Consider the following 27,993-nt stretch of genomic DNA (forward strand, 5'->3'; position numbering starts at 1 on the left):
GTATATATTTAATAAATATTTGCATGTATATACTTTATATACATTTATACAAAATTAATATTAATAGTAAGAATACATTTTTGTTAAATATATGTGTGTATTTATATATACCAAATAATTATAGGAAACACACTACACGCATATATTATGTAAACACAAACTTTTATTTTGGATGCGATTAATCACAATTAATCGTTTCACAGCCCTATTCGTTATTGCATTAGGAATCATGAATTAGCTATTATATTTTTACAGCATGTATTAATTTAGGTTATTATAATTTCTGTATGTTCAAATGGATACAATGAATAATAGATTTATGAATCAACACTAACCTACAATTGTGTATAATTCTGCAATGATAGTTCTTATGCAATGCATTAATGTTAATAAATTGAACCTTATTGCAGAACAACCCAGATGGGTATATCAAGGTAAAAAATAAAATGTAGCTTAATATGAATATTTTCCTTTTAATGTATCTGTATTTAGAGTTTAAAATTGTTAGGCCAATGGTTTGCATTAGTGAGCTTTAAAATATGTGCTGGCAAATCAAATTTTGAAGGACAAAAACTTGTCTGAGATGCACTTGAAGATTAATCAGCAACTCTCTTCATGAAATGTATGCTTACCGTTCACACTTAACATGCGATGCAATTTGTGTCAACAATACAGGAAGTTGAGGGTAGCAGCGAAAAGGAAGCTACAAAAGAGAAACTTGAGCGGCTTAAAGTGTTCAGCTGTGTGCTCTGCTAAAAACCCCAAGACTGCTAAGTAGATGGATTCTTGAAGGATTACCAGAAGGTAACATCAGTTTATCATGGTACTTTCCTAGCATCACAAGTTTTAGGGGGCTGTCATTTGCATTTGGAAATGCAAAGTTTTATGAAAATTATTAAGTTTTATACTTTATCATGTTACTTAGTTTTAGTTATTAGTGGAATGTGTTTTCACATTGCCGTCTGAGTAGTTTGTTGGTGTGTGTCGTGGCATTTACATATAAAGTTTTTTTTATTTCTCTGTTGGATTTAGATGATTACAATAATTGGAAAAGTATTTCATCATTACTCATTTGTTTTCCATTTAGGTTGTGAGATGCTTCATAAGTTGTTATATATTGTTGCTAAAACTGTAAAATAAAACGGTAAAATGATGCACATGCTGAATGAAAGGAGAATGCCTTTAATGACGACCGTAGTTGTAGAGCATAGTGGCAAGATGTTGGATGATGACAAATGTGGTTTTTTTGACACAGTTGTTTTTATTGAAAATATAACTCTAGACCTTATATTCATCTTGTATTTATAAGGTGTATTTATTTATCTAGTATTTATTCTAGTGTGTTAGGGTGCATTGAGAGCACATGCGTGACATTTGTTATGAGTCATACATATGACGCATCACTTATGCTCTATGGTTTCCTTTTTTAGTCGTGTTGTTGTAAAAGTGTTGAAGATGTTTAGAAATGACTTATCCCCATTGTTTGTCTCATTGAATGAACATATGAACAGCCATGTCCGGTAGGAGATCCAAGAAGAACCAGAGACTTGGTTCATCTCGGCGAGGTCCTAAAGGTCTTAACAGAAAAATTGAGAAAGATGATGAGGAAGATGATGGGTTTCAGCAGATTGCAGAGAGTGGTGATGGGCAAAATGAATTTCACACCCTCACTGATTACCATTCAGCCCAGTTTGATCTTCCACCAAGCTCAAGTATTGAACAACAAACATCTGTGTTAGAATGTCCTCCACATGCAAGGAGTCAAAATGATTCGGTCATTGAGACTGAACTGCCAGAACGGAAAAGAAAAATGGGATCAACTCGCAAGAGTGCTGGTGGGTTTAAAGTTGAGAGGAAACTTGAGGTGAGGACCACTGAAGATTTAGATGAATATGTAACTCAATCAAACACATCAGCCTCTGAAGAGCAAAATCCATCTCTCACAGAAGATGAGCAATCAAGTTCATCAAGTTTTTCTTCTAATTTATCCCTTCAAGCTGAAAGTTCTGGGTTGGGAGGGGAGCCTCGAGCATCTGTTAAGGTTGTGGTTTCAGAAAATGAAGAAGAAGATGCAATACACCATCAAGAAATAACGTCTCATTCATATGAGGTAGTTAGTGATACGCCTATAGACAAGGCAATGGGGGAATCTGTCAATTCTGCAGCTGCTACAGTAGCTGAACGTGATTTGTTGCAGGAGGATTCAGTCATGTTTAATGAACTAAAGACATTGAGTCGCCAAGAAACCCCATCAGCCTGCACCTCTGGTCAAAAAAGAAAGATTGGATCAACTCGGAGGCCTCTCGGTGGGAAAAACAGTGAAAATGTAGGTTTGCAAGAACATTCGAGAAGCATGACAGAGAATGAAAGGAAAGCAGAAGTCATAGACGAAGCAAAGTTCAGCATGTCAGAAGAGATGGTGCAAATGTGGGATGATGTGGCAAGAGATGATCCATCGTCCTACACAGAATCATCTTTGGTTTCAAATCAGTCTCTCTTGGCTAAGAGAGCTGAGCTGAACAAGCCTGATGTTTCAGTTGGAACTGAAACTATGAATCAATCAGTTGTTTTTCCCCTTGTTGATCCAGAAAAGTCCCTACCTGAAACATCTAGCCACCATGGTACTCTATTACTCAACAAGGGATTGGATTTTAAATTTGGTTCAAACACTGAGGATTTTGATGTTCCAAACAAAGTTTTGGAAGAAGCAGGAAGTAATTTAAGTGATGACAATCAACATGTAACTGATACAAGAAATTATACAAACACATCTCACAACTGTAGAGATGTAAACACAGTAGAAGGCGAGGAGGTTCTAAAGCAGAAAGAGGAACCATCTACAAACAATAAAATGAGTAGTTTATCACCAGGACAGGATGCACATTTAGAGGAACTTGTGTTAAATTCTGAGAAATCGCCTTTACTAAGCCAAAATGATAACTTTGACCATTCTACTGCTCAACGTATAGATGGAGGAAATAGCAGTTTTGATGTGCCTGCGTCTAATATTAGCCATGCTAAACTCACAACCACCAACTCACCACATGAGATGAGTGATGCTGTTGAACAAAGCCATAAGATTTATGTGGAAATGAAACATGAAAATGATGTTAGTGATGTTGCTTCAATGACATGTGATTCTCTTACTGAGTTAGAGTGTGATGAAAGAGGTCCAGTCCAGGGTGATGCAAGAGATCACATTGTAACACAAATAATAATGGAAGTAACAAATATTAAAGAAGACGGAGGAGAGAGCACTGAGGCAATTTTGATTTCAAATCAGAAACCGTGTGAAGATTCAACTGCAAAAGAGGTGTTCCATAGAGAACAAGAACAAGACTATTCATCAACTATATCTCGAACACAAAGTGGTCCACCACAAGATAATGCTGGGAAGATGCTAGAAAATGAGGAGGTTAGAGAAGATAAAGAAGAGACTGGGACTACTGTAATTAATGATGTGACCTCAAAGTCAGAGGAAATGCTTAGTTTTGAAGACTCAGCAACAGAGACAGGATCTCATGAAAACCAACAACTGTTTATGCAGTCTCATGCTAAATATGATTTAAGTGAAAGTGGATCTGAGGAAACTGAAAAGCAAGTAACATTTTTCAGTGCCGAATCAGAGAATGCAGCTTTTGATAAAAGTGTTGGAAGAAGTGAAGAGACAGAAGGAATTGAGGGGATGGATGCAGCAGTCCTGATATTAGAGTTGAAAAAAACTCTAACCAATGTTTGCACAGTGTTTAATGATAGCAAATCAGATTTACAAATAGAAAATCCAGAGCAAAACAAAATATTAACAGAAGAGCAAAATGATGCTTCCCCTGATATAAACCTGGAAGCATTTCAAATATCAGATAAGATTTGTACTGAGGTTGATTCTAGTGTCATCTTGCAAGTAGCTGTGAGTTCAGAAGAGACAGACTCTGTTAATGAAGAAAGTGATATCAGCCCTGTCATTCCTGAAGATTCTCAAGATTCTTACAAGCTTCCAACATTTCATTCAGAGACCCAGGAAAATGAAGGAGATACTGACATACTGCCAGTAGGGGGAGACACAGACTTAGAAATTCAAACACAGAGCAAAACTTTTTACTCATCAACCAGTGAAGCTGTAAGAACAGAAGAGAAAGTTAGAGAATTTGAGGTTGATGGAGACACAGTAACAGGGAAGAGTAACAGGAATTCTATTCAAACCTCTTCTGAAGCACTGAAAGTATCTGAAAGTCCTGAGAATGAGGTTTCAAGTGAAATCAACATCCTTGAAGATACTCACAGAGGGGAGGTACACACACAATCAAGCCCAGTTGTTTATAAGAGAAAAATGGGCTCAACTCGAAGGCCTCTCAAAGGGAATAAAGGACAAAGAAAGGGAATGAAATATCATGATGAAGATGAGACACTTGACAGTGAAGCTACGATGAATGTAGAGAAAGAAACATTCAGCTTGGAGGATGAACCCAGTCCAGATAAATCTACATCACAAAGCTCAAAAGATGGAGCTAAAGAACAGGAGATGGAAATATGTGAGAAGAATGATGTTGGTTCTGTTGAAGGGTCTGAATCTGCTCTCGAACAGTCGTCATTTAGTTTAGATTCAGTGTCTGAGGAATCCACTGCAGTAACTATCTCTCACATCACAGAATCACAAACCCTGACAGAAATTAATGTAGAGTCCCAGGAAAATACTGGAGATGCTGAAAGAGGGCCAGCAGAGGGAGGTACAGAATCACACTCAGAAATCAAACCGACAGACTTAACAACATCAGCAGCAGAAAGAACAAAAGAAAACGTCTGTAAAGCTACTGTTTTAGTTGAAGAAGTTGAGTTTATTGTAGATACAGTTACAGTGGAGAGTAATAAGTCTGATCTGCTTCAAAATGATACTGTCACTGTTGAAAATCTGGAAACATTGAAAGTATCTGAAAATATTGAGAATGTTTCTTTTTTGACTGATACTGGTCTTCTTGTGCAAGGTGATGCCACTGAAACATCAGGAGAGACAAACACAATTCCTGATCAAAGTGACACCAATACCATTCCTGAAGATACTCACAGAGAGGAGGCACACTCAAAATCAAGTCCAATTGTTCAGAGGAGAAAAATGGGCTCAACTCGAAGGCCTCTCAAAGGGAATAAAGGACAAAGAAAGGGAATTAAATATCATGATGAAAATGAGACACTTGACAGTGAAGCTACAATGAATGTAGAGAAAGAAACATTCAACTTGGAGGATGAACCCAGTCCAGATAAATCTACATCTCAAAGCTCAAAAGATGGAGCTAAAGAACAACAGATGGAAATGTGTGAGAAGAATGATGTTGTTTCTGTTGAAGGGTCTGAATCTGCTCTCGAACGTTCGTCATTTAGTTTAGATTCAGTGTCTGAGGAATCCACTGCTGTAACTATCTCTCACATCACAGAATCACAAACCCTGACAGAAATTAATGTAGAGTCCCAGGAAAATACTGGAGATGCTGAAAGAGGGCCAGCAGAGGGAGGTACAGAATCACACTCAGAAACCAAACCGACAGACTTAACGACATCAGCAGCAGAAAGAACAGAAGAAAACATCTCTGAAGCTACTGTTTTAGTTGAAGAAGTTGAGTTTATTGTAGATTCAGTTACAGTGGAGAGTAATAAGTCTGATCTGCTTCAAAATGACACTGTCACTGTTGTAAATATGGAAACATTTAAAGTATCAGAAAATATCGAAAATGTTTCTTCTGTGACTGATACTGGTCTTCTTGTGCAAGATGATGCCACTGAAACATCAGGAGAGACAAACACAATTCCTGATCAAAGTGACACCAATACCATTCCTGAAGATACTCACAGAGAGGAGGCACACTCAAAACCAAGTCCAATTGTTCAGAGGCGAAAAATGGGCTCAACTCGAAGGCCTCTCAAAGGGAATAAAGGACAAAGAAAGGGAATGAAATATCATGATGAAGATGAGACACTTGACAGTGAAGCTACGATGAATGTAGAGAAAGAAACATTCAGCTTGAAGGATGAACCCAGCCCAGATAAATCTACATCTCAAAGCTCAAAAGATGGAGCTAAAGAACAGGAGATGGAAATATGTGAGAAGAATGATGTTGTTTCTGTTGAAGGGTCTGAATCTGCTCTCATACAGTCGTCATTTAGTTTAGATTCAGTATCTGAGGAATCCACTGCTGTAACTATCTCTCACATCACAGAATCACAAACCCTGACAGAAATTAATGTAGAGTCCCAGGAAAATACTGGAGATGCTGAAAGAGGGCCAGCAGAGGGAGGTACAGAATCACACTCAGAAATTCAAACAGAAACCAAACCAACAGACTTAACAACATCTGCAGAAGAAAGAACAGAAGAAAACATCTCTGAAGCTACTGTTTTAGTTGAAGAAGTTGAGTTTATTGTAGATTCAGTTACAGTGGAGAGTAATAAGTCTGATCTGCTTCAAAATGATACTGTCACTGTTGTAAATATGGAAACATGTAAAGTGTCTGAAAATATTGAGAATGTTTCTTTTGTGACTGATACTGGTCTTCTTGTGCAAGATGATGCCACTGAAACATCAGGAGAGACAAACACAATTCCTGATCAAAGTGACACCAATACCATTCCTGAAGATACTCACAGAGAGGAGGCACACTCAAAACCAAGTCCAATTGTTCAGAGGCGAAAAATGGGCTCAACTCGAAGACCTCTCAAAGGGAATAAAGGACAAAGAAAGGGTATGAAATATCATGATGAAGATGAGACACTTGACAGTGAAGCTACGATGAATGTAGAGAAAGAAACATTCAACTTGGAGGATGAACCCAGTCCAGATAAATCTACATCTCAAAGCTCAAAAGATGGAGCTAAAGAACAGGAGATGGAAATATGTGAGAAGAATGATGTTGTTTCTGTTGAAGGGTCTGAATCTGCTCTCGAACAGTCGTCATTTAGTTTAGATTCAGTGTCTGAGGAATCCACTGCAGTAACTATCTCTCACATCACAGAATCACAAACCCTGACAGAAATTAATGTAGAGTCCCAGGAAAATACTGGAGATGCTGAAAGAGGGCCAGCAGAGGGAGGTAGAGAATCACACTCAGAAATCAAACCGACAGACTTAACGACATCAGCAGCAGAAAGAACAGAAGAAAACATCTCTGAAGCTACTGTTTTAGTTGAAGAAGTTGAGTTTATTGTAGATTCAGTTACAGTGGAGAGTAATAAGTCTGATCTGCTTCAAAATGACACTGTCACTGTTGTAAATATGGAAACATTTAAAGTATCAGAAAATATCGAAAATGTTTCTTCTGTGACTGATACTGGTCTTCTTGTGCAAGGTGATGCCACTGAAACATCAGGAGAGACAAACACAATTCCTGATCAAAGTGACACCAACACCATTCCTGAAGATACTCACAGAGAGGAGGCACACTCAAAACCAAGTCCAATTGTTCAGAGGAGAAAAATGGGCTCAACTCGAAGACCTCTCAAAGGGAATAAAGGACAAAGAAAGGGAATGAAATATCATGATGAAGATGAGACACTTGACAGTGAAGCTACGATGAATGTAGAGAAAGAAACATTCAACTTGGAGGATGAACCCAGTCCAGATAAATCTACATCTCAAAGCTCAAAAGATGGAGCTAAAGAACAAGAGATGGAAATATGTGAGAAGAATGATGTTGGTTCTGTTGAAGGGTCTGAATCTGCTCTCGAACAGTCGTCATTTAGTTTAGATTCAGTGTCTGAGGAATCCACTGCAGTAACTATCTCTCACATCACAGAATCACAAACCCTGACAGAAATTAATGTAGAGTCCCAGGAAAATACTGGAGATGCTGAAAGAGGGACAGCAGAGGGAGGTACAGAATCACACTCAGAAATTCAAACAGAAACCAAACCAACAGACTTAACAACATCGGTAGAAGAAAGAACAGAAGACGGTATCTGTCATGCTACTGTTTTAGTTGAAGAAGTTGAGTTTATTGTAGATTCAGTTACAGTGGAGAGTAATAAGTCTGATCTGCTTCAAAATGACACTGTCACTGTTGTAAATATGGAAACATGTAAAGTGTCTGAAAATATTGAGAATGTTTCTTTTGTGACTGATACCAGGCTTCTTGTGCAAGATGATGCCACTGAAGGATCAGGAGAGACAAACACAATTCCTGATCAAAGTGACACCAATACCATTCCTGAAGATACTCACAGAGAGGAGGCACACTCAAAATCAAGTCCAATTGTTCAGAGGAGAAAAATGGGCTCAACTCGAAGGCCTCTCAAAGGGAATAAAGGACAAAGAAAGGGAATGAAATATCATGATGAAAATGAGACACTTGACAGTGAAGCTACAATGAATGTAGAGAAAGAAACATTCAGCTTGGAGGATGAACCCAGTCCAGATAAATCTACATCTCAAAGCTCAAAAGATGGAGCTAAAGAACAAGAGATGGAAATATGTGAGAAGAATGATGTTGGTTCTGTTGAAGGGACTGAATCTGCTCTCATACAGTCGTCATTTAGTTTAGATTCAGTGTCTGAGGAATCCACTGCAGTAACTATCTCTCACATCACAGAATCACAAACCCTGACAGAAATTAATGTAGAGTCCCAGGAAAATACTGGAGATGCTGAAAGAGGGCCAGCAGAGGGAGGTACAGAATCACACTCAGAAATTCAAACAGAAACCAAACCGACAGACTTAACAACATCGGCAGAAGAAAGAACAGAAGAAAACATCTCTGAAGCTACTGTTTTAGTTGAAGAAGTTGAGTTTATTGTAGATTCAGTTACAGTGGAGAGTAATAAGTCTGATCTGCTTCAAAATGACACTGTCACTGTTGTAAATATGGAAACATTTAAAGTATCTGAAAATATCGAAATTGTTTCTTCTGTGACTGATACTGGTCTTCTTGTGCAAGATGATGCCACCGAAACATCAGGAGAGACAAACACAATTCCTGATCAAAGTGACACCAACACCATTCCTGAAGATACTCACAGAGAGGAGGCACACTCAAAATCGAGTCTAATTGTTCAGAGGAGAAAAATGGGCTCAACTCGAAGACCTCTCAAAGGGAATAAAGGACAAAGAAAGGGAATGAAATATCATGATGAAGATGAGACACTTGACAGTGAAGCTACGATGAATGTAGAGAAAGAAACATTCAACTTGGAGGATGAACCCAGTCCAGATAAATCTACATCACAAAGCTCAAAAGATGGAGCTAAAGAACAAGAGATGGAAATATGTGAGAAGAATGATGTTGGTTCTGTTGAAGGGTCTGAATCTGCTCTCGAACAGTCGTCATTTAGTTTAGATTCAGTGTCTGAGGAATCCACTGCAGTAACTATCTCTCACATCACAGAATCACAAACCCTGACAGAAATTAATATAGTGTCCCAGGAAAATACTGGAGATGCTGAAAGAGGGCCAGCAGAGGGAGGTACAGAATCACACTCAGAAATTCTAACAGAAAACAAATCGACAGACTTAACAACATCTGCAGAAGAAAGAACAGAAGAAAACATCTGTGAAGCTACTGTTTTAGTTGAAGAAGTTGAGTTTATTGTAGATTCAGTTACAGTGGAGAGTAATAAGTCTGATCTGCTTCAAAATGACACTGTCACTGTTGTAAATATGGAAACATTTAAAGTATCTGAAAATATTGAGAATGTTTCTTCTGTGACTGATACTGGTCTTCTTGTTCAAGGTGATGTCACTGAAGGATCAGGAAAGACAAACACAATTCCTGATCAAAGTGACACCAATACCATTCCTGAAGATACTCACAGAGAGGAGGCACACTCAAAATCGAGTCCAATTGTTCACAAGCGAAAAATGGGCTCAACTCGAAGACCTCTCAAAGGGAATAAAGGACAAAGAAAGGGTATGAAATATCATGATGAAGATGAGACACTTGACAGTGAAGCTACGATGAATGTAGAGAAAGAAACATTCAACTTGGAGGATGAACCCAGCCCAGATATATCTACATCTCAAAGCTCAAAAGATGGAGCTAAAGAACAGGAGATGGAAATATGTGAGAAGAATGATGTTGGTTCTGTTGAAGGGTCTGAATCTGCTCTCGAACAGTCGTCATTTAGTTTAGATTCAGTGTCTGAGGAATCCACTGCAGTAACTATCTCTCACATCACAGAATCACAAACCCTGACAGAAATTAATGTACAGTCCCAGGAAAATACTGGAGACGCTGAAAGAGGGCCAGCAGAGGGAGGTACAGAATCACACTCAGAAATTCAAACAGAAACCAAACCGACAGACTTAACAACATCGGCAGAAGAAAGAACAGAAGAAAACATCTCTGAAGCTACTGTTTTAGTTGAAGAAGTTGAGTTTATTGTAGATTCAGTTACAGTGGAGAGTAATAAGTCTGATCTGCTTCAAAATGACACTGTCACTGTTGTAAATATGGAAACATTTAAAGTATCAGAAAATATCGAAAATGTTTCTTCTGTGACTGATACTGGTCTTCTTGTGCAAGATGATGCCACCGAAACATCAGGAGAGACAAACACAATTCCTGATCAAAGTGACACCAACACCATTCCTGAAGATACTCACAGAGAGGAGGCACACTCAAAATCGAGTCTAATTGTTCAGAGGAGAAAAATGGGCTCAACTCGAAGACCTCTCAAAGGGAATAAAGGACAAAGAAAGGGAATGAAATATCATGATGAAGATGAGACACTTGACAGTGAAGCTACGATGAATGTAGAGAAAGAAACATTCAACTTGGAGGATGAACCCAGTCCAGATAAATCTACATCTCAAAGCTCAAAAGATGGAGCTAAAGAACAAGAGATGGAAATATGTGAGAAGAATGATGTTGGTTCTGTTGAAGGGTCTGAATCTGCTCTCGAACAGTCGTCATTTAGTTTAGATTCAGTGTCTGAGGAATCCACTGCAGTAACTATCTCTCACATCACAGAATCACAAACCCTGACAGAAATTAATGTACAGTCCCAGGAAAATACTGGAGACGCTGAAAGAGGGACAGCAGAGGGAGGTACAGAATCACACTCAGAAATTCTAACAGAAAACAAATCGACAGACTTAACAACATCTGCAGAAGAAAGAACAGAAGAAAACATCTGTGAAGCTACTGTTTTAGTTGAAGAAGTTGAGTTTATTGTAGATTCAGTTACAGTGTTGAGTAATAAGTCTGATCTGCTTCAAAATGACACTGTCACTGTTGTAAATATGGAAACATTTAAAGTATCTGAAAATATCGAAATTGTTTCTTCTGTGACTGATACTGGGCTTCTTGTTCAAGGTGATGTCACTGAAGGATCAGGAAAGACAAACACAATTCCTGATCAAAGTGACACCAACACCATTCCTGAAGATACTCACAGAGAGGAGGCACACTCAAAATCGAGTCCAATTGTTCACAAGCGAAAAATGGGCTCAACTCGAAGGCCTCTCAAAGGGAATAAAGGACAAAGAAAGGGAATGAAATATCATGATGAAAATGAGACACTTGACAGTGAAGCTACGATGAATGTAGAGAAAGAAACATTCAGTTTGGAGGATGAACCCAGCCCAGATAAATCTACATCTCAAAGCTCAAAAGATGGAGCTAAAGAACAAGAGATGGAAATATGTGAGAAGAATGATGTTGTTTCTGTTGAAGGGTCTGAATCTGCTCTCGAACAGTCGTCATTTAGTTTAGATTCAGTGTCTGAGGAATCCACTGCAGTAACTATCTCTCACATCACAGAATCACAAACCCTGACAGAAATTAATGTACAGTCCCAGGAAAATGTTGAAGACGCTGAAAGAGGGACAGCAGAGGGAGGTACAGAATCACACTCAGAAATTCAAACAGAAACCAAATCGACAGACTTAACAACATCTGAAGCAGAAAGAACAGAAGACAGCATCCGTCATGCTACTGTTTTAGTTGAAGAAGTTGAGTTTATTGTAGATTCAGTTACAGTGGAGGGTAATAAGTCTGATCTGCTTCAAAATGATACTGTCACTGTTGAAAATCTGGAAACATTTAAAGTATCTGAAAATATTGAGAATGTTTCTTTTGTGACTGATACTGGTCTTCTTGTGCAAGATGATGCCACTGAAGGATCAGGAGAGACAAACACAATTCCTGATCAAAGTGACACCAACACCATTCCTGAAGATACTCACAGAGAGGAGGCACACTCAAAACCAAGTCCAATTGTTCAGAGGCGAAAAATGGGCTCAACTCGAAGACCTCTCAAAGGGAATAAAGGACAAAGAAAGGGTACGAAATATCATGATGAAAATGAGACACTTGACAGTGAAGCTACGATGAATGTAGAGCAAGAAACATTCAGCTTGGAGAATGAACCCAGTCCAGATAAATCTACATCACAAAGCTCAAAAGATGGAGCTAAAGAACAAGAGATGGAAATATGTGAGAAGAATGATGTTGGTTCTGTTGAAGGGTCTGAATCTGCTCTCGAACAGTCGTCATTTAGTTTAGATTCAGTGTCTGAGGAATCCACTGCAGTAACTATCTCTCACATCACAGAATCACAAACCCTGACAGAAATTAATGTACAGTCCCAGGAAAATGTTGAAGACGCTGAAAGAGGGACAGCAGAGGGAGGTACAGAATCACACTCAGAAATTCAAACAGAAATCAAATCGACAGACTTAACAACATCTGAAGCAGAAAGAACAGAAGACAGCATCCGTCATGCTACTGTTTTAGTTGAAGAAGTTGAGTTTATTGTAGATTCAGTTACAGTGGAGGGTAATAAGTCTGATCTGCTTCAAAATGATACTGTCACTGTTGAAAATCTGGAAACATTTAAAGTATCTGAAAATATTGAGAATGTTTCTTTTGTGACTGATACTGGTCTTCTTGTGCAAGGTGATGCCACTGAAACATCAGGAGAGACAAACACAATTCCTGATCAAAGTGACACCAACACCATTCCTGAAGATACTCACAGAGAGGAGGCACACTCAAAACCAAGTCCAATTGTTCAGAGGCGAAAAATGGGCTCAACTCGAAGACCTCTCAAAGGGAATAAAGGACAAAGAAAGGGTACGAAATATCATGATGAAAATGAGACACTTGACAGTGAAGCTACGATGAATGTAGAGCAAGAAACATTCAGCTTGGAGAATGAACCCAGTCCAGATAAATCTACATCACAAAGCTCAAAAGATGGAGCTAAAGAACAAGAGATGGAAATATGTGAGAAGAATGATGTTGGTTCTGTTGAAGGGTCTGAATCTGCTCTCGAACAGTCGTCATTTAGTTTAGATTCAGTGTCTGAGGAATCCACTGCAGTAACTATCTCTCACATCACAGAATCACAAACCCTGACAGAAATTAATGTACAGTCCCAGGAAAATACTGGAGACGCTGAAAGAGGGCCAGCAGAGGGAGGTACAGAATCACACTCAGAAATTCAAACAGAAACCAAACCGACAGACTTAACAACATCGGCAGAAGAAAGAACAGAAGAAAACATCTCTGAAGCTACTGTTTTAGTTGAAGAAGTTGAGTTTATTGTAGATTCAGTTACAGTGGAGAGTAATAAGTCTGATCTGCTTCAAAATGACACTGTCACTGTTGTAAATATGGAAACATTTAAAGTATCAGAAAATATCGAAACTGTTTCTTCTGTGACTGATACTGGTCTTCTTGTTCAAGGTGATGTCACTGAAGGATCAGGAAAGACAAACACAATTCCTGATCAAAGTGACACCAAAACCATTCCTGAAGATACTCACAGAGAGGAGGCACACTCAAAATCGAGTCCAATTGTTCACAAGCGAAAAATGGGCTCAACTCGAAGGCCTCTCAAAGGGAATAAAGGACAAAGAAAGGGAATGAAATATCATGATGAAGATGAGACACTTGACAGTGAAGCTACGATGAATGTAGAGAAAGAAACATTCAGCTTGAAGGATGAACCCAGTCCAGATAAATCTACATCTCAAAGCTCAAAAGATGGAGCTAAAGAACAGGAGATGGAAATGTGTGAGAAGAATGATGTTGGTTCTGTTGAAGGGACTGAATCTGCTCTCGATCAGTCGTCATTTAGTTTAGATTCAGTGTCTGAGGAATCCACTGCAGTAACCATCTCTCACATCACAGAATCACAAACCCTGACAGAAATGTATGAAGAGTCCCAGGTAACAACTGGGGATGCTGAAAGAGTGAAACATGAAAATGTTGAGAATAAAGTTTCAAGAGAAACAAAAACAATTACTGAGCCAAGGGACATCAACTTCATTCCTGAAGACTCTCACAGAGAGGAGGTACACACAAAATTTAGTCCAGTTGTTCACAAGCAAAAAATGGGCTCAACTCGAAGACCTCTCAGAGGGAACAAAGGACAAATGAAAGTGAGAGTAGAAGTGTCAGGAGAAGAAGAAACAGAAACACTCTCAGATGATTTAAAGCAAGAGCAAATATCAGTTGTATCTCAAACACAAACTGGTCCAGTACAGGATGATACCGGCTCACATTTATTAGATGTCCCAGAGAAAACTGCAGATTTTGCTAGAGACGGCCTTACAAGTCATTCTGATCTTGTCTTGTCTGATGCCCTGCTTATGGAGGAGACTCAAATTCATGTGTCATCTGAGAATGTTTTCAAGAGTGACACTCGTGTATCTCCAGCAGAGGTAGTTGAAATGCCTTCAGTCTCCAACAGATCTTTGCAGAAGAGAAAAATGGGATCAACTCGGAAGAGAGGGAAGGGGATGGTAAATGAAGATGTTGAAGAAGAGAAGGAGGGACAAGCTCAAAATACAACAACTGATGATGGTACCACAAAGTCTGAGGAGAAATTAATTCTTGAAGAATCCATGACAGGATCTCTTGTACATCAGCATACATTTGGTTCATCTGCTGGTAAAGAAAGCCATGACATTCAGGATGTTGCTAGTAAATCAGACGTGCAGACAGAAAACTCTGAACAAAATAATCAAAATCAAGCTGCTGACATTGTTTTAGACCTTCCTTTGGGAGATGTTGAGACATACTCAGTTCCTGAACAAAGTAAAATCACAAGCATCCTTCCTGAAGAGTTTCACAGAAAAGATACACAATCAAACTCGATTACAGATGTTAAAAAACGAAAAATGGGGTCAACACGTAAAACACTCAGAGGAAACAAAGGGCAAAGAGGAGAAGTAGAATCCAAAACAATGGATGCAGAGTGTAAAGGAATGGCAAAGGAGCAGGACACAGACCCACATTTAGCAGTCAGTAAAGGAGAAAATAAATGTAAACTGGATGAACAAAACTTCCCTGTTGAATTTTCTCATCAAGCATCTATTTCAAACATGTTTTCTGAATCAGAAGATGGAGTGAAGGAAGTTTCTCTCAATATCCATGACTCATCTGAGGTGAGTGAGGAAAAGGGAATGGAGAATACTGTAAATGACAGTAATAGTCTGACTGAGGCAATCAATCTCTATGGGGGGACAATGGACAAATTTGACTTGACAGTCAGTTGTGAATATATTCATCAGACCATGTCTGCAGATTACCCTGATCAGCATGTTCATGGAGAATCCGAGCCTGAACAAACTGAAACCATATGCCAAGTTTTTCCAACACAAGTACTAAAAAACATTCAAGATGATGTTGTTCATGAAAACAGCTCTCAAAAAATACCATCTACCCAAGAAAAGAGACGAAAGATCAGCTCCACTCGGAAAAATCCTCGAGTAATGCATGGGAAAAATATGGGTGACCAGTATGATATACATGGTATGGCAATGGATGGAGGAGCTAAAAAAGCAGAGAATGATTTGGATGATATGCCTTTAGCATCAAACATGAGTCAGCCCAAGGAAATGTCCCCAGAAGCTGTCAGTGCCATAGATATTGAATCAGAAATATTAGTTAGTGATTTAAAAGGAGGTGAAAATGATTATCAGAACAATTCTGACCCAACTAGAACAACTGGACATGAAACACCTGAAAATACTGAAGATCAGTTAGTAAGTGTTGATGTTACCAAACATCTACAGCCAAAGACTGTTCCAGTTGAGAAAAGAAGGAAGATGGGCTCGACTCGGAAAAATGTCAGAGAAGGAAGAATACGGGGGAAGAGAGATGTATATGAGGACACGGAGACTGCAGAAACACATCTGCAGATGTCTCAGGACTCTGAAATGAGCCTAGTAGGAAAAGCTGTAGGAGAACAAACAATTCACAATTACTCTGATCAGTCAGAAGGTTCACTTCTTAGTGAGATAGAGAGAGCTTTAAATAATACTTCTCAAAGTTCATCAATTTATGAATTGATTGTGCCAAACTCAGATGACTTAGTGAGTACTTCTCATCTCAACAAGCCAGAAAACTCAGAAATCAAATCTCTTCAGCCGAAACCATCACAGAGCTCCGAAACTCACAGTGAACCCAACTCACCAGAAAGACGAAGAAGAAAAATGGGCTCAACTCGCAAGAATCCCAGACAGGAGATCAAAGCAGAAAGGGAGGATGAAGACAAAGAGGATGGGGAGATGGAAGGCAACTTAGAGGCAAATAAGCAAGAAATGAAGAACCTTGAAATAGTTGCGACGTCTGTAGTGCATAATATCCCTGAAAATAAACTGAATAAAGAGTACCTTGATGTCCCCAGTGCACACACAAGTAGCAGTCAGCTAGAAGAAAGCAGTAACTCTATTGTCCAAGAAAGGTCGTCGCCTTCAACTAAAAGGAAGTTTGGGTCCAGACGCACTAATAAGGGCAAACAAGGCCTTGGTAGGCTGGACGCCTCTGATTGTAAGAGCGAATTAGGAGATGATGTTGATGACAATCTTCGCAATGACTTACCGGTATGTTGAACTTCGTTTAATGTCCGTAGATTTTGTACTTCAATCTTTTATGGAAATTGTATTTGTTTTAAAACACTAATTTCTGTTTTGTTTAGATTTGTGATACGCATCTCTGCTTACAACCAGAGAATCAGCCAATTTTCCAACCAATCTCTGAGCAGAGCAACATGGACGCCAGGTATGACAGAGAGCTGTAAAAGAGTACATCCCAAATCTCTTTTATGTCTAAAAAAATAAAATAATACATATGTTTTTCACTTTCTTTTGTTCTAGAAATGAAGAAGCTGCTACAAAAGGCACTGGTGCTGGTATTGTTTGTTTGGACCAGATCATAAAACATGATAGAAGCACTGGAACTAGACAGACAATACATTTAAAGAACAGGAGTGAGCAAAGTCATAAAACATTGTCCTGGATATTAATACTTATAGTTTAATATCTAATACTCATGTCAACAAACTCTGTCATATAATTTCAGATAGTGAATTACCATTTAACGTTGTTATGGTGGGAAACAGCTGTGTGGGGAAGACTTCCTTTATAAGACGCATCCATGAAGGCCAGTTCACTCAGGATTACCGTTCTACTATTGGTGAGTGTTGTGATAGAAAGGAGGGATAATCGAATACTGAAGTAAAAAATGTTTCTGCCTTAAATTAAGTACAATCAACCCATACCTCAGCGGGACAGTTCAAGTAGTGCTAGTTCAAATGTAAACAAGGATTTTATTACAGTTCTTTCTTGGGAATTAGCAGAAACAGCGTACAAACACAAAAGTGTAACTAAGGATCAGGTCAAAACCTAAATGATACCTCTTCTGATGGTGAAATCAGTTTCCCTCAGGAAAGTAAACAGTCTTTTTCAACCTTACTTCAATCTGTACTGCTGACCATGGCAACTAGGGGTTAACTGTCTTGGTAAGAGACACATTGGTGTCTCACATTGGATTCAAACCCGGGTCTTTCACACCAAAGGCATGTGTCTTATACACTGCGCCATCACCACCCCATTATTTTTCTTTACAACCTGATACACTTACCCCGGCTTACTGCGAAATGGGGGTATGTAGGGCTTGTCTTATCCCCCAGCACTACTCCCTCTAACACATGCACATATCTTAAGGCATTTGTCAGAGTGGGATCTTGTAACTGTGCCGTACCATACTGGCCTCTGAGAGGGGGAAGCTCTTTGGTGCCTTGGATGTCTTCCTCACTGGAGATCGAAGCACTTTCCTGGGCCATGTTTTCTAAAAATTAGTTGAAAATTTGCTTAACCTATTTTGATGAGTTAAATTTTGATGAGGAAAAAATGCACAAAGAAACCCTAAATGATAAATATATAAATTCATTCATGAGAATAACTTTTTAAGCTATTTTTTTTAACTTGCATATATCAGATTAATAATGTTTTGCACCTAGGTGTTGATACCTGTATGCAAACTGTTGAGCTGCCTGACAGAACTGTTAAACTGCAGATATGGGACACAGCAGGTCAAGAGAGGTAAGACATCACATCAGTACAAACAAAATATGATGAAAAAAGAGGTTTGATGTGTGATTTAACCCCCAATTTTTTTTGTAAGGTTTCACAGCATCACCACACAAGTGTTCCACAAGGCTGATGGGCTTCTGTTCATGTATGAAATCACATGTTCAAAGAGTTTTATTTCTGTACGAGATTGGATCTCCCAAGCTCGGGTAGACATTGTTTTCATTACTTAAATTCCATTATATTTTTGTCAAATCATAAGACCTTATATTTTCTAGTAAATCTAAATTGTGATTTTGCTGATAAACTAGGCTATATCTGTTTCCTTCCCTTAATTGTATTATGACTATGTCACACAGGAAAGGGCTCCTGATGATGCCATCATGATATTGCTCGGAAACAAGAATGATTCTGTTGAGCGGAAAGTCCAGATTCAGGAAGGGGAGGATCTGGCCAGAGTAAGAGTTCATTGGGACTTCAACAGTACTGTCTAGTTGTTTTGCACAAATACATTTCTTCTACATCTATAAACCTTTATAAAAGGTTGGTTGTATTTTTCCCTTCATTAGGAGTATAAAATACATTTCATGGAGTGCAGTGCTGCAACTGGGGATAATGCATCAGAATCCTTGAGGACACTTGCAGAGTAAGACTCAAAACAAATAAAACCCATTACACTAATTATTACTCGTTTAATATGCGTGTGGTTTCTATCCATGCATAATGACTCATTTCTTATTGTTACTAGGTTGTTAGTGGAGCGCAAGAAACGAAAAGAGAAACACACAACATTAAGAAGAGAACCACCACCAAAGAAATCTGGTTGCTGTTAAAAACACACTCCCACACATGGAGATGCACTACGATTCAAAAGTTTTAGTCAGTACATTTAAAAAAAAAAAAAAATTAATTAATACTTTTATTCAACAAGGATCCTGAAAAAAATGTATCACAACTTCCACAGGCATTTTAATAAGAACAACCATTTTCAAACTTGATGATTGAGAAATGTTTATTGGGCACCAAATCAGCATATTAGAATGATATCTGAAGGATCCTGTGACACTGAAGACTGGAATTATTTACACTTTAAAAATATATATTAAATCTTATTGACTCCAAACCTTTGAAGGTAGTGTACAAACACTTTTCAAAAAGCAAAGGCAAAATATAAACTGCTTTCATATCGAGGTTTAAGGGAAATATAATTTCAGTGTTTTATAAATATGTACAAAGCAACATAATGGGGTACCGCTTCCTTTTACAGTACAGTACTTACAGTGCACTTACCCAGAAAGTACTGGCTAATATAAGGTAAGTACATGGAACAGGGGTAGGTTCAGGGTTTGTACTAGTTATTACCCAGTAATTGTAGTTACTAAAATAAGTACATAGTATTTACATGGGTAACTGGACTGTAAAAGGAAGCGTTACCAATAATGGTTTAATTTTTATAATAGCATATATAATAATGTAACTATAAATGTATTTGATGTCTGTTAAATGCTTTAAGTAAATGCTGAGTGGAGGTGAAAATTAGTACAAACAAATAAAAAAAAAACTATTATGATTCAGATTTTATAAATGATGACAAATTTCATTTAACTATTAGCTAGCACAGACTAAATCTTTGAGCAATAATTAGTCAACCTTCAAAACAAGACAATACTTTAAATAACTTAAACTCACAAAAAGCAATATTTTTGGCAAGTCATCTCATTTTTATCATAATGTCAAAATGTATAGATTCTTTCTTGGTAAAGCAAACATCTTAAACAGTAGTCAGATCTTCATATCTGAAATATAAGCGAACAGAGAATGTAAACATACACATTCACTCATGACACAAATAACTTAGTTTTTTGGATCACAGACAAACAGGATGCCTATAATAAGCAGACTGAGGAAGAGAGCAAAAACGATGAAGAATATCTGAGCTGCCCATTGACTGTGCGCCACCCCTGTCACCGCTCTGGAGCGTTCAGAGGGAATCATGTTGGTCAGGTTCAGCATGTAGCCCAAAGTCCAACCAATATCTGTGTCTGCTACCTGTAACCATCATAAGGCCAAATGAGTACAAATCCCCATATTACACTGATAAAACGTGAAAGATGCCATAAAAAGGATGATTCCTCAAAGGGCTTTTTTATACTGTTGGAGCAGAGGTCATCTGGTATTTTGATTGAGACACATATGACATCAGTTTATGAGCTACTGTCATTGTGCTTTTTAGCAATGCAGATTACATTACAGTCCCATATCTGATTTATGAAAAGCTGCATTGCAATACATGAGAACTAATAATGAAACTGTATTCCTTACCTGTTTCTCAAAAGAGAGTTGATCCCAGGTGCTATTGAACTTGTATCCTTTCAGTAGAATAGTCATAATATAATGAGCTGAAGCACAATAATCTCTCAGAAATTTCGCCTTAATGGCTGGATTTTCAGCAGTAAGCTGCAGAAAGGAATAACGGTCCATGAAATTTAGGATCAGCATTATCCAATATACTGAACATTTCATCATATGTGATCACTACGCATCTGACCAGGCTTTTTACTACAAAATGTAGGATTACAATGTATTGTGATAGTATCTGTGGACTCACAGTGGTCCAGTTTTTGTTGCAGTGAGTCTCAATAGTGGAAAGAACCCGTGTCAGTGGAGCTTTTGGGGCGAGACCAAGGAAGTCAAAGGTGTAGAAGTATGCTGAAAAAGCCTGCAATGAAACATTTTAAGACATGGAAAATACGAATTAAAGGTTCTCTAAGCGATGCTGGGCCAAAACATTTTTTGTCACATACATTAAACGTCTCCTCACTATCGGCTAGCTGCCTGTCCCCTAAACACACTGTAAAAAACGCGGTCTCTGTAGACACCACAGGCTCCACAAACGGCAACAAAACATCATGTCTTGCCCGGACCACGAAACCTAACAAACAGTGTTCCAGCCAATCACTGGCCAGAAGTATTTGAGGGTGGGTCTGGGGGGTTAGTGCGCGACGCGTGCACATGAAGGGTGTGTGTGTGTGTGTGTGTGTGTGTGTGTGTGTGTGTGTGTGTGTGTGTGTGTGTGTGTGTGTGTGTGTGAAGGAGAGCAGCGAAGCATCAGAGGGAAGTTTGAAAAATTACCGACACACGACCAAAGAGACGTCGTTCTGAGGAACAAATTAAAAAGAAGAAGGAGTCGGATAAAGAATGTGCGAAATTCCGAATATACATCGGTAGCAAAGCTTTTGAACGATGGCGAGAACTCCGGCGGCAGAAGGGCTTCCAGTCCGACATTCAGGTTGCTCTGTTTTTGCTTGACAGGTGGGTAACGTTAAATTATTATTTTTTTCTTCTAAATTGACGCTTATGTTCGCCAAACCCACACAAGGATATAATTAGCTAGAACTATGCACGTTCACAATTATTTCAGGAAGCACGGAAGGGAGGGGGAGGAGATGAGATGCGGAGGAGGGAGGGTCTAGCTCCGATTTGTTTGAAAATATTCGAACGTCATCACCCAGGATCGCTTTGAGAACCTTTAATGCAAAAAAAATGTGTAAAAATGTGTAAAAAAAAAAAAAAAAGTCTAATGGACTAAGTTCAGTGAAGGACTCATCGGAGTGAACAGTGCCGGGAAGAATACTTACAAATCGTAGTCGGTTACGTAAGGGTTAATGCCCGACGAGGTGTCCATTGTCAGGTTTTAATGGACGACGGCGAGGCGTAAACCGGCCGACGCGCAGCGGAGGACGGTTGCCTCCGCCGAAGTCCATTAAAACCTGACAATGGACACCTCGGAGGGCATTAACCCGCTTATACCATGGTCACTTGCCAAATAAAACATTAGTTTATATTTTAATTAGGCTAAATCTAGTTTTTACAAATAATAACTTGCCTTGCCTGCCTGACTGTTTATTTAGCAACCGGAGATATAGTCCGCTTAGCTCGTATCCCTTCAGGTTCACAAAGGCATTTTTTTTTCATGAAACACAAAGGTAGGCATAGTTTTTTTTTTTTTATTACACATAAAACAATTAATCAAACAACAATAAGAAAACAATTAGCTCTGATCTCCAGCGATTTGCGCTTAACGTTATAGGCTAGAGGGCAATAAATTAATCAGATCAAAGAGAGGGTAATTCAGGCTCCTTAGGCTTGAAACGCTGTAACGTTCAGCCTTCTCCTGCCTTGGTTGTCTGGACAGCTGCGTAAAACTCTCGCAGGGTCTCATTCAGGGGTGCGTTTCCCGAAAGCATCGTTATCCAACTATGGTCGCAAGTTACGTCGTTACCAACAGAGTTCAATGGAGCAGAGCAGCAGCGGTGTAATTTTCTCCGTTTTATTTACATTTTTTATTTCTTCAGCAGCATACCAGTCGTCAAAGTTGCCATATTCTCCATAAATGTTAAAAGAAATAGCACGAAGTCGCTCATTGTTGTATTAGGCTATAATATCTAACGTTAGATGATAGAGCATGTGACTGCCTGTTGCTATGGTTACTCACAGCCGTTGTAGGCAGCGCATTTATTTATTCATTTCGAATGGTAAACAGGCAGTTTCACCAGAACTACTTTACTAGGTGTCCTCTATCACTTTTTAACGGACACCCTGCAGCCAATCAGAATCGAGTATTCACCCAGACCATGGTATAATAGTTAGTAACATTATCAATTACATTACACATTTAAGGTAATATAATTTGACTACTTTTGGATTACTTTTAGATAACTTTTGACGTAACTTACATTAGGTTTGTTTGATCTAACATTACATCAGGGTTTCCCGGTTTGTGAGTTTAATGAAAAGCTATTAATTATATAATAAAATATAATATAATTATACAATTATAAAATAAAATAAAACAAAAATAAAATATATAAAATAAAAAATATATAAAAATAATTATAAAATATATAATAAAATTTAAATTAATAAATAAAAAAGCACTTTCTAAAAAAGATGAAATTTTGATTACACTTTATTTTAAGGTATCCGTGTTACAGTGTTATAAGCAATATATATTAAAGGGTTAGGATTAGAGTTAGGGTGTCGTTTGGGGTTTGTTGCTTGTAATTATGCACAATTAGCAATTCCTCTAAAATGTAACATGTAACAAGGACACTGTAAAATAAAGAGTTACCGGAATATTTTATTTGTTTACCTGCATGTCATGTAACCAACATCAGAGAACCTTACTTATTAACTTACTTCAAGTATATTGGTAAAAAAAAAGGTTCAGCTGACACAAAAGTTGGGGAATCCCTGGATTGCATTTAATTAGGTAATGACGATTATTTGAACATTTGACTGTACATTATGAGTTTGACTGTGGTTTGCTTTCCAAAGACGGTATTCGTAGTTAAATGGATCACTAATAATGATAGTGATAATTCAAACAATAATTAATGTGATGGCAAGGATCTGATAAGATATGCAAAGATTACAATGTTCTGCATTTAGCAGAAAACACTTCTTATGAGTAGGATATACCGTAATATTAGTACTTAATTTTTGGAATCTGATCACGTAATCCAGATACATATAATAAAATACTAGCAACTGTTCATTAAAAGAGCCGGCTCAATCGTTCATTATAAACTTGTTGCATAGAAGCCAATGTTGTTTTCATGTGCAGTCCGCTAGGGAAACTCGTTTCTTGACATTATTTAGAGATACACTTTTAACTCAAGTCAAATATTATTTCCTTTGCTGTGGCAGGAAACACTGCAAATAGACTTAATCAAATATTGTATAACTTTTTGTGTTTTTGCATGTCCATGTAAGGTAATGTAAAATACATTCAATATAAAATAAGTGGTAACACTTTACAATAAGGTTCATTATTTAACATTAGTTAATGTAATAACTAACATGAACCAACATTGAGCAATACATTTGTTACAGTATTTATTAACATTTGTTAATGTTAGTTAATACAAATCCAGCTGTTCATTGTTTGTTCATGTTAGTTTGCAGTGCATTAATGTTACCAAATACAACCTAATAAAGTATTAGTAAATGTTGAAACTAATATTAAATAAAAAATGCCGTAGAAGTATTGTTCATTCTTAGTTCATGTTAACTAATGTTAACGAATGAACCTTGTTAGCAAATAAGTTGTGTTTATATCTTCCCACAGTAATTGTGCTTTCATTTCCTTCCTTACAAATAAAACTGCAAACTGAAATATAATGCTATATTGAAGTTGATCTGATAAGGAATGCAACACTCACAAAGAATTCGCCATTGACAGGAGGTTGATAGGCACCATTGAAACCACAGTCTGGTGATAAGGCACAGCCGGTGAGGTTGACAATATTCTCCATTAGAGAAAGACAGAGGGATGAATTTCCCGTTCCTGAGAAAGTGACTATAGCCGTCGGGTTAAAATTGTTTGGTTTGACCACACAAGGAGAGTTGTAAAGTTCGGCCAAAGTGACATTGACGTTATATCCTTTGTGGTAGCATGGGTGACTGACAACAGATGTTGGTCCAGCAGTCTGGATGAAGCAAAAACACCATATCAGATATTTAATGTATCCATAGTTTAAGACACTTTCTTTCTAAACCTTCATCACAGTGCTAAAACTGGTATGGCACATATTCGTGAAGCCTTTAAAACCAACCTTGTGAAGGTATTCCTGAAGTTTCTTCAAAGCCTGGTCCTTGCCATAGCACAAGTAGCTGTGTGTGTACAACTCATACTTGTACCCATAGAGCTGGAGATTAAAAGCTGATTCTGGTAATCTCACAGGGTCTTTTGGGGTGAATGAGATCTGTGTTGATGAACCACCGAGATCTAGAGCTCCAAGGATCTTTCCTGCTTTAGGGTGGATCCAAAGGCCCTCAAAAGTATGCTGCAAGGAAACCATTAAAAGGTACTGGATGTTCTAACTAACAAAAGAGAAGTAATTAAGAGTCATTAAAATAATTTCTACTGTTTATTCATTGGTTTGATTCAGTGTTGGGTTGGCAAAACAACTTGAAAAGCAAGAATGAATACCGTACTGCAACTCCCTTTGTACTAAATGTTCAATGGCCTTTCGTACCAATGGCAAATGAAAATATACTAGATCATAAGGTAATTATAGTTTCACCCCAAGGCGTCATGTAATGCTTTTGACCATGCGTCATCTAACTGACGCTAAAGGGTGCCTACCCTGTTTTGCATTTATGCTGGTTGTTCAACTTTCTTTTTAATTAATGAACTATTAATCTTAACACATAAATAAGTGTATACATTTGAATCTAATTACTAAATACGAAATTCTGTCTGTGCATGTGTGTGTATGTTTTTGTGCGTTGTTTATGTGTGTGTCTGTGTGGTCCTGTTAAACCCTAAATAATGGGGACAAAATGTCCCCCAAAAGATGGCAATATCCGAAATCCTTGTGCTTGTGGAGACATCTTTTGGTCCCCATGAAGAAAACAGCTTATAAATCGGATTAAGTGATGTTTTTTGAAAAAGTAAAAATGCTGCAAGTTTTCCATCAGTACTGGAAAGCCATTAGTCACCTTAATTAAGCCCTCCAAGAGGTAGTTGATGGTGATCCAGCCATAAGCCCCCTCCTCCATGCCAGAGAGTATTCTGGACCCTCGGAAATCAAATGGATAACTTTGGATTGTTTTGGCGACTTCTACGAGGATGCTGTCTGCTAGACTTTGGTTCTGTAATCTGTGAAACCGATGACACTGATCATTTATGCAAATATAAATTCATATATTCTTTTATTAATTTGACATTTTTATGATAAATCAACTAGATGTTGATCAGTTGATTCACCTAAGAAGCCGCATGCCAGCAGTGGCACCAAGGTACACAGGTGTAGCCTTCCGCTGTCCTTCTGGTATTACTGCTTTGGCAATATCCAAGCATTTCTTAAGACTTTCTCCGGCTGCCTGAGGGTTCTCGACATAGCTTGATATGCCATCACCTATTAAAATAAATAAATAAACACTTATGTACTTAAGCATAACAGAACAAAAAGCTGTCTAAGTTTCCAGTGCTGTCCTCACCTTCCACATCACAGCTCTGTTTCTGAGAGACTATTCCAGTGTTGTTCTCTTTGTTCCCCTGCCACTGATACAGGAAGAGGGCCGTGTGAGTGGAGCCGGCATCAAACACAATCCCATACTGAGGAAGTCAGACAAAAAGTTCCATAAATTTGAGCCAAACTTGATTTATTTGGGTGTGATTACTTTCCTGAGATGAACAAACACACCCTGAGAGAATTCTTTTGACAATAGCTATATCATATTGATGTTATTCCACAGGATTAATAAAACCGTGCGTCACTATTATAGTTTGCAGTGAGAAATTAGAATTTGTTTGCTTTTTCATGCTTGTGGTCTTAGGGTTAGGACATGCTATGCATTTTTCATGCTTTATAATAAGTTTCCATTTGTTTCCATTAGTTAATGTTGGTATCATGAACAAATAATGAACAATACTTCAACAGAATGACTTTAATTTAGCTTAATGTTGATTTTAAATATGCTTGAATATTAACATTTCAGCTTGGGCTATGTTATCTTGTATAGCTGAAAAGTGTCTGTTTTTTAGAAGGTTTTGTACATCTTTTTGTTAGTCCTAGTTTTACGATAATCATTTGTTTATTATCGCATGATTCAAAATAGAGGTTAAATGTGTCCTTAAGAAACTAAATTCTACCAATGAATATCTTAACTCTAAACAGTACGTTTTAAAGAAAGTATAAATATAATGTGTTCATTTAAATATGACTGCATGTGTTTACAGGGATGTCATGCCCCGATCCCATTTCGCTTCTTTCTCCCTCCACTTTCTCTTTTTTGTCCTCTACAAAAAGGGTGATGAATAATTTTTTTTTAAAGCAGTGAAAAGTTGATCATGAAAAGGATCTTTTAAAATATTTTAAAGCCATTGAATTGCAGGAATTACCAGAGTTGTCATACTTACAAATATCCTCAACACATTTATAATAATAGTATCCTATATAAAGCAACTAATGATTCAACTGATTCAGGTGATCTACATTAAATAAACAACAGGCGTTGTCACACATGAAAAATAACTTGGGTTGACTTACTCCTAATCTAAATATATACAAAACCACATCATAACTGACAGTTGAGCGTGTTTGCTTTGCACCTGTGTTGAGTATGGCTGATCCAAAGTCTGATGATTAGCGAGAGAGAGAACCAAAGCGATGATGGTTGTACAAGCTACGGCTGCCATTGCCGAGCCCAACAATATAGCTTTCATCTGAAATCTCATATCTGCAATCTGTCCAGGAACAAAACAATTAAGCACCACAGGTACGACAGGTTCATTCACAAATATGGAAAGTTCATTTCATGACATGCCACTGTCAAATGCTGATTAGACACATTCATTATCATAGCTTTGTTTATACTTCACATGCCCATTCAACTCTACAAGTGAACATGTTTAAGAGAGTGAATGTTTAACCAAACCTTTCACTGATCTTTGTTATTTTTAAAAGCTGATTGCAGGTCGAGACCTATAACATAACAGATGAGAGAAAAAGCAAGAGTCTTACCCTTTTTCCTCTGCTTTACCTGTTGAACTTTCTATGAACACACGTATGAGACGTGGCCAGATAATGAAGACAGGTATGTACAATGTTGACACCTCCAGACCTTTACTCCAGCTGGGGCCTCTGGGAACTGACGTTATACTCCCACTTCCTCGGTATATC

General features: G+C 38.0%; 2 protein-coding genes across 3 annotated transcripts; one reads left to right on the plus strand and one right to left on the minus strand.

Moving 5' to 3' along the window:
* Positions 1–333: 333 nt before the first annotated feature.
* On the plus strand, positions 334–19,889 carry rab44 (RAB44, member RAS oncogene family). Its single transcript, XM_089134328.1, has 10 exons — positions 334–804; positions 1,512–16,813; positions 16,909–16,991; positions 17,087–17,199; positions 17,292–17,405; positions 18,232–18,313; positions 18,396–18,510; positions 18,661–18,759; positions 18,871–18,947; positions 19,050–19,889. The coding sequence occupies exons 2-10, from the start codon at positions 1,514–1,516 to the stop codon at positions 19,132–19,134; spliced, it is 16,068 nt and encodes a 5,355-aa protein (XP_088990454.1). The 5' UTR covers positions 334–804; positions 1,512–1,513; the 3' UTR covers positions 19,135–19,889.
* entpd8 (ectonucleoside triphosphate diphosphohydrolase 8) lies at positions 19,296–27,986 on the minus strand. Of its 2 annotated transcripts, none has more exons than XM_039688984.2 (10): positions 27,835–27,986; positions 27,423–27,550; positions 26,309–26,426; positions 26,076–26,226; positions 25,808–25,967; positions 24,919–25,149; positions 24,526–24,792; positions 20,910–21,020; positions 20,624–20,758; positions 19,296–20,350 (listed from the first exon to the last, which is right to left on the minus strand). In XM_039688984.2, exons 2-10 carry the CDS (start codon positions 27,546–27,548, stop codon positions 20,156–20,158), a joined length of 1,494 nt encoding a protein of 497 aa, XP_039544918.2. In that variant the 5' UTR covers positions 27,549–27,550; positions 27,835–27,986; the 3' UTR covers positions 19,296–20,155. The 2 variants fall into 2 exon arrangements, with proteins under 2 accessions (XP_039544918.2, XP_088990455.1); XM_089134329.1 differs by having other exon boundaries at positions 27,423–27,557.
* Positions 27,987–27,993: the final 7 nt, after the last annotated feature.

The sequence above is a fragment of the Pimephales promelas genome, chromosome 8, assembly GCF_988280905.1.
Source record: "Pimephales promelas chromosome 8, fPimPro1.hap1.1, whole genome shotgun sequence".
In the NCBI taxonomy this organism is placed as follows: domain Eukaryota; kingdom Metazoa; phylum Chordata; class Actinopteri; order Cypriniformes; family Leuciscidae; genus Pimephales; species Pimephales promelas.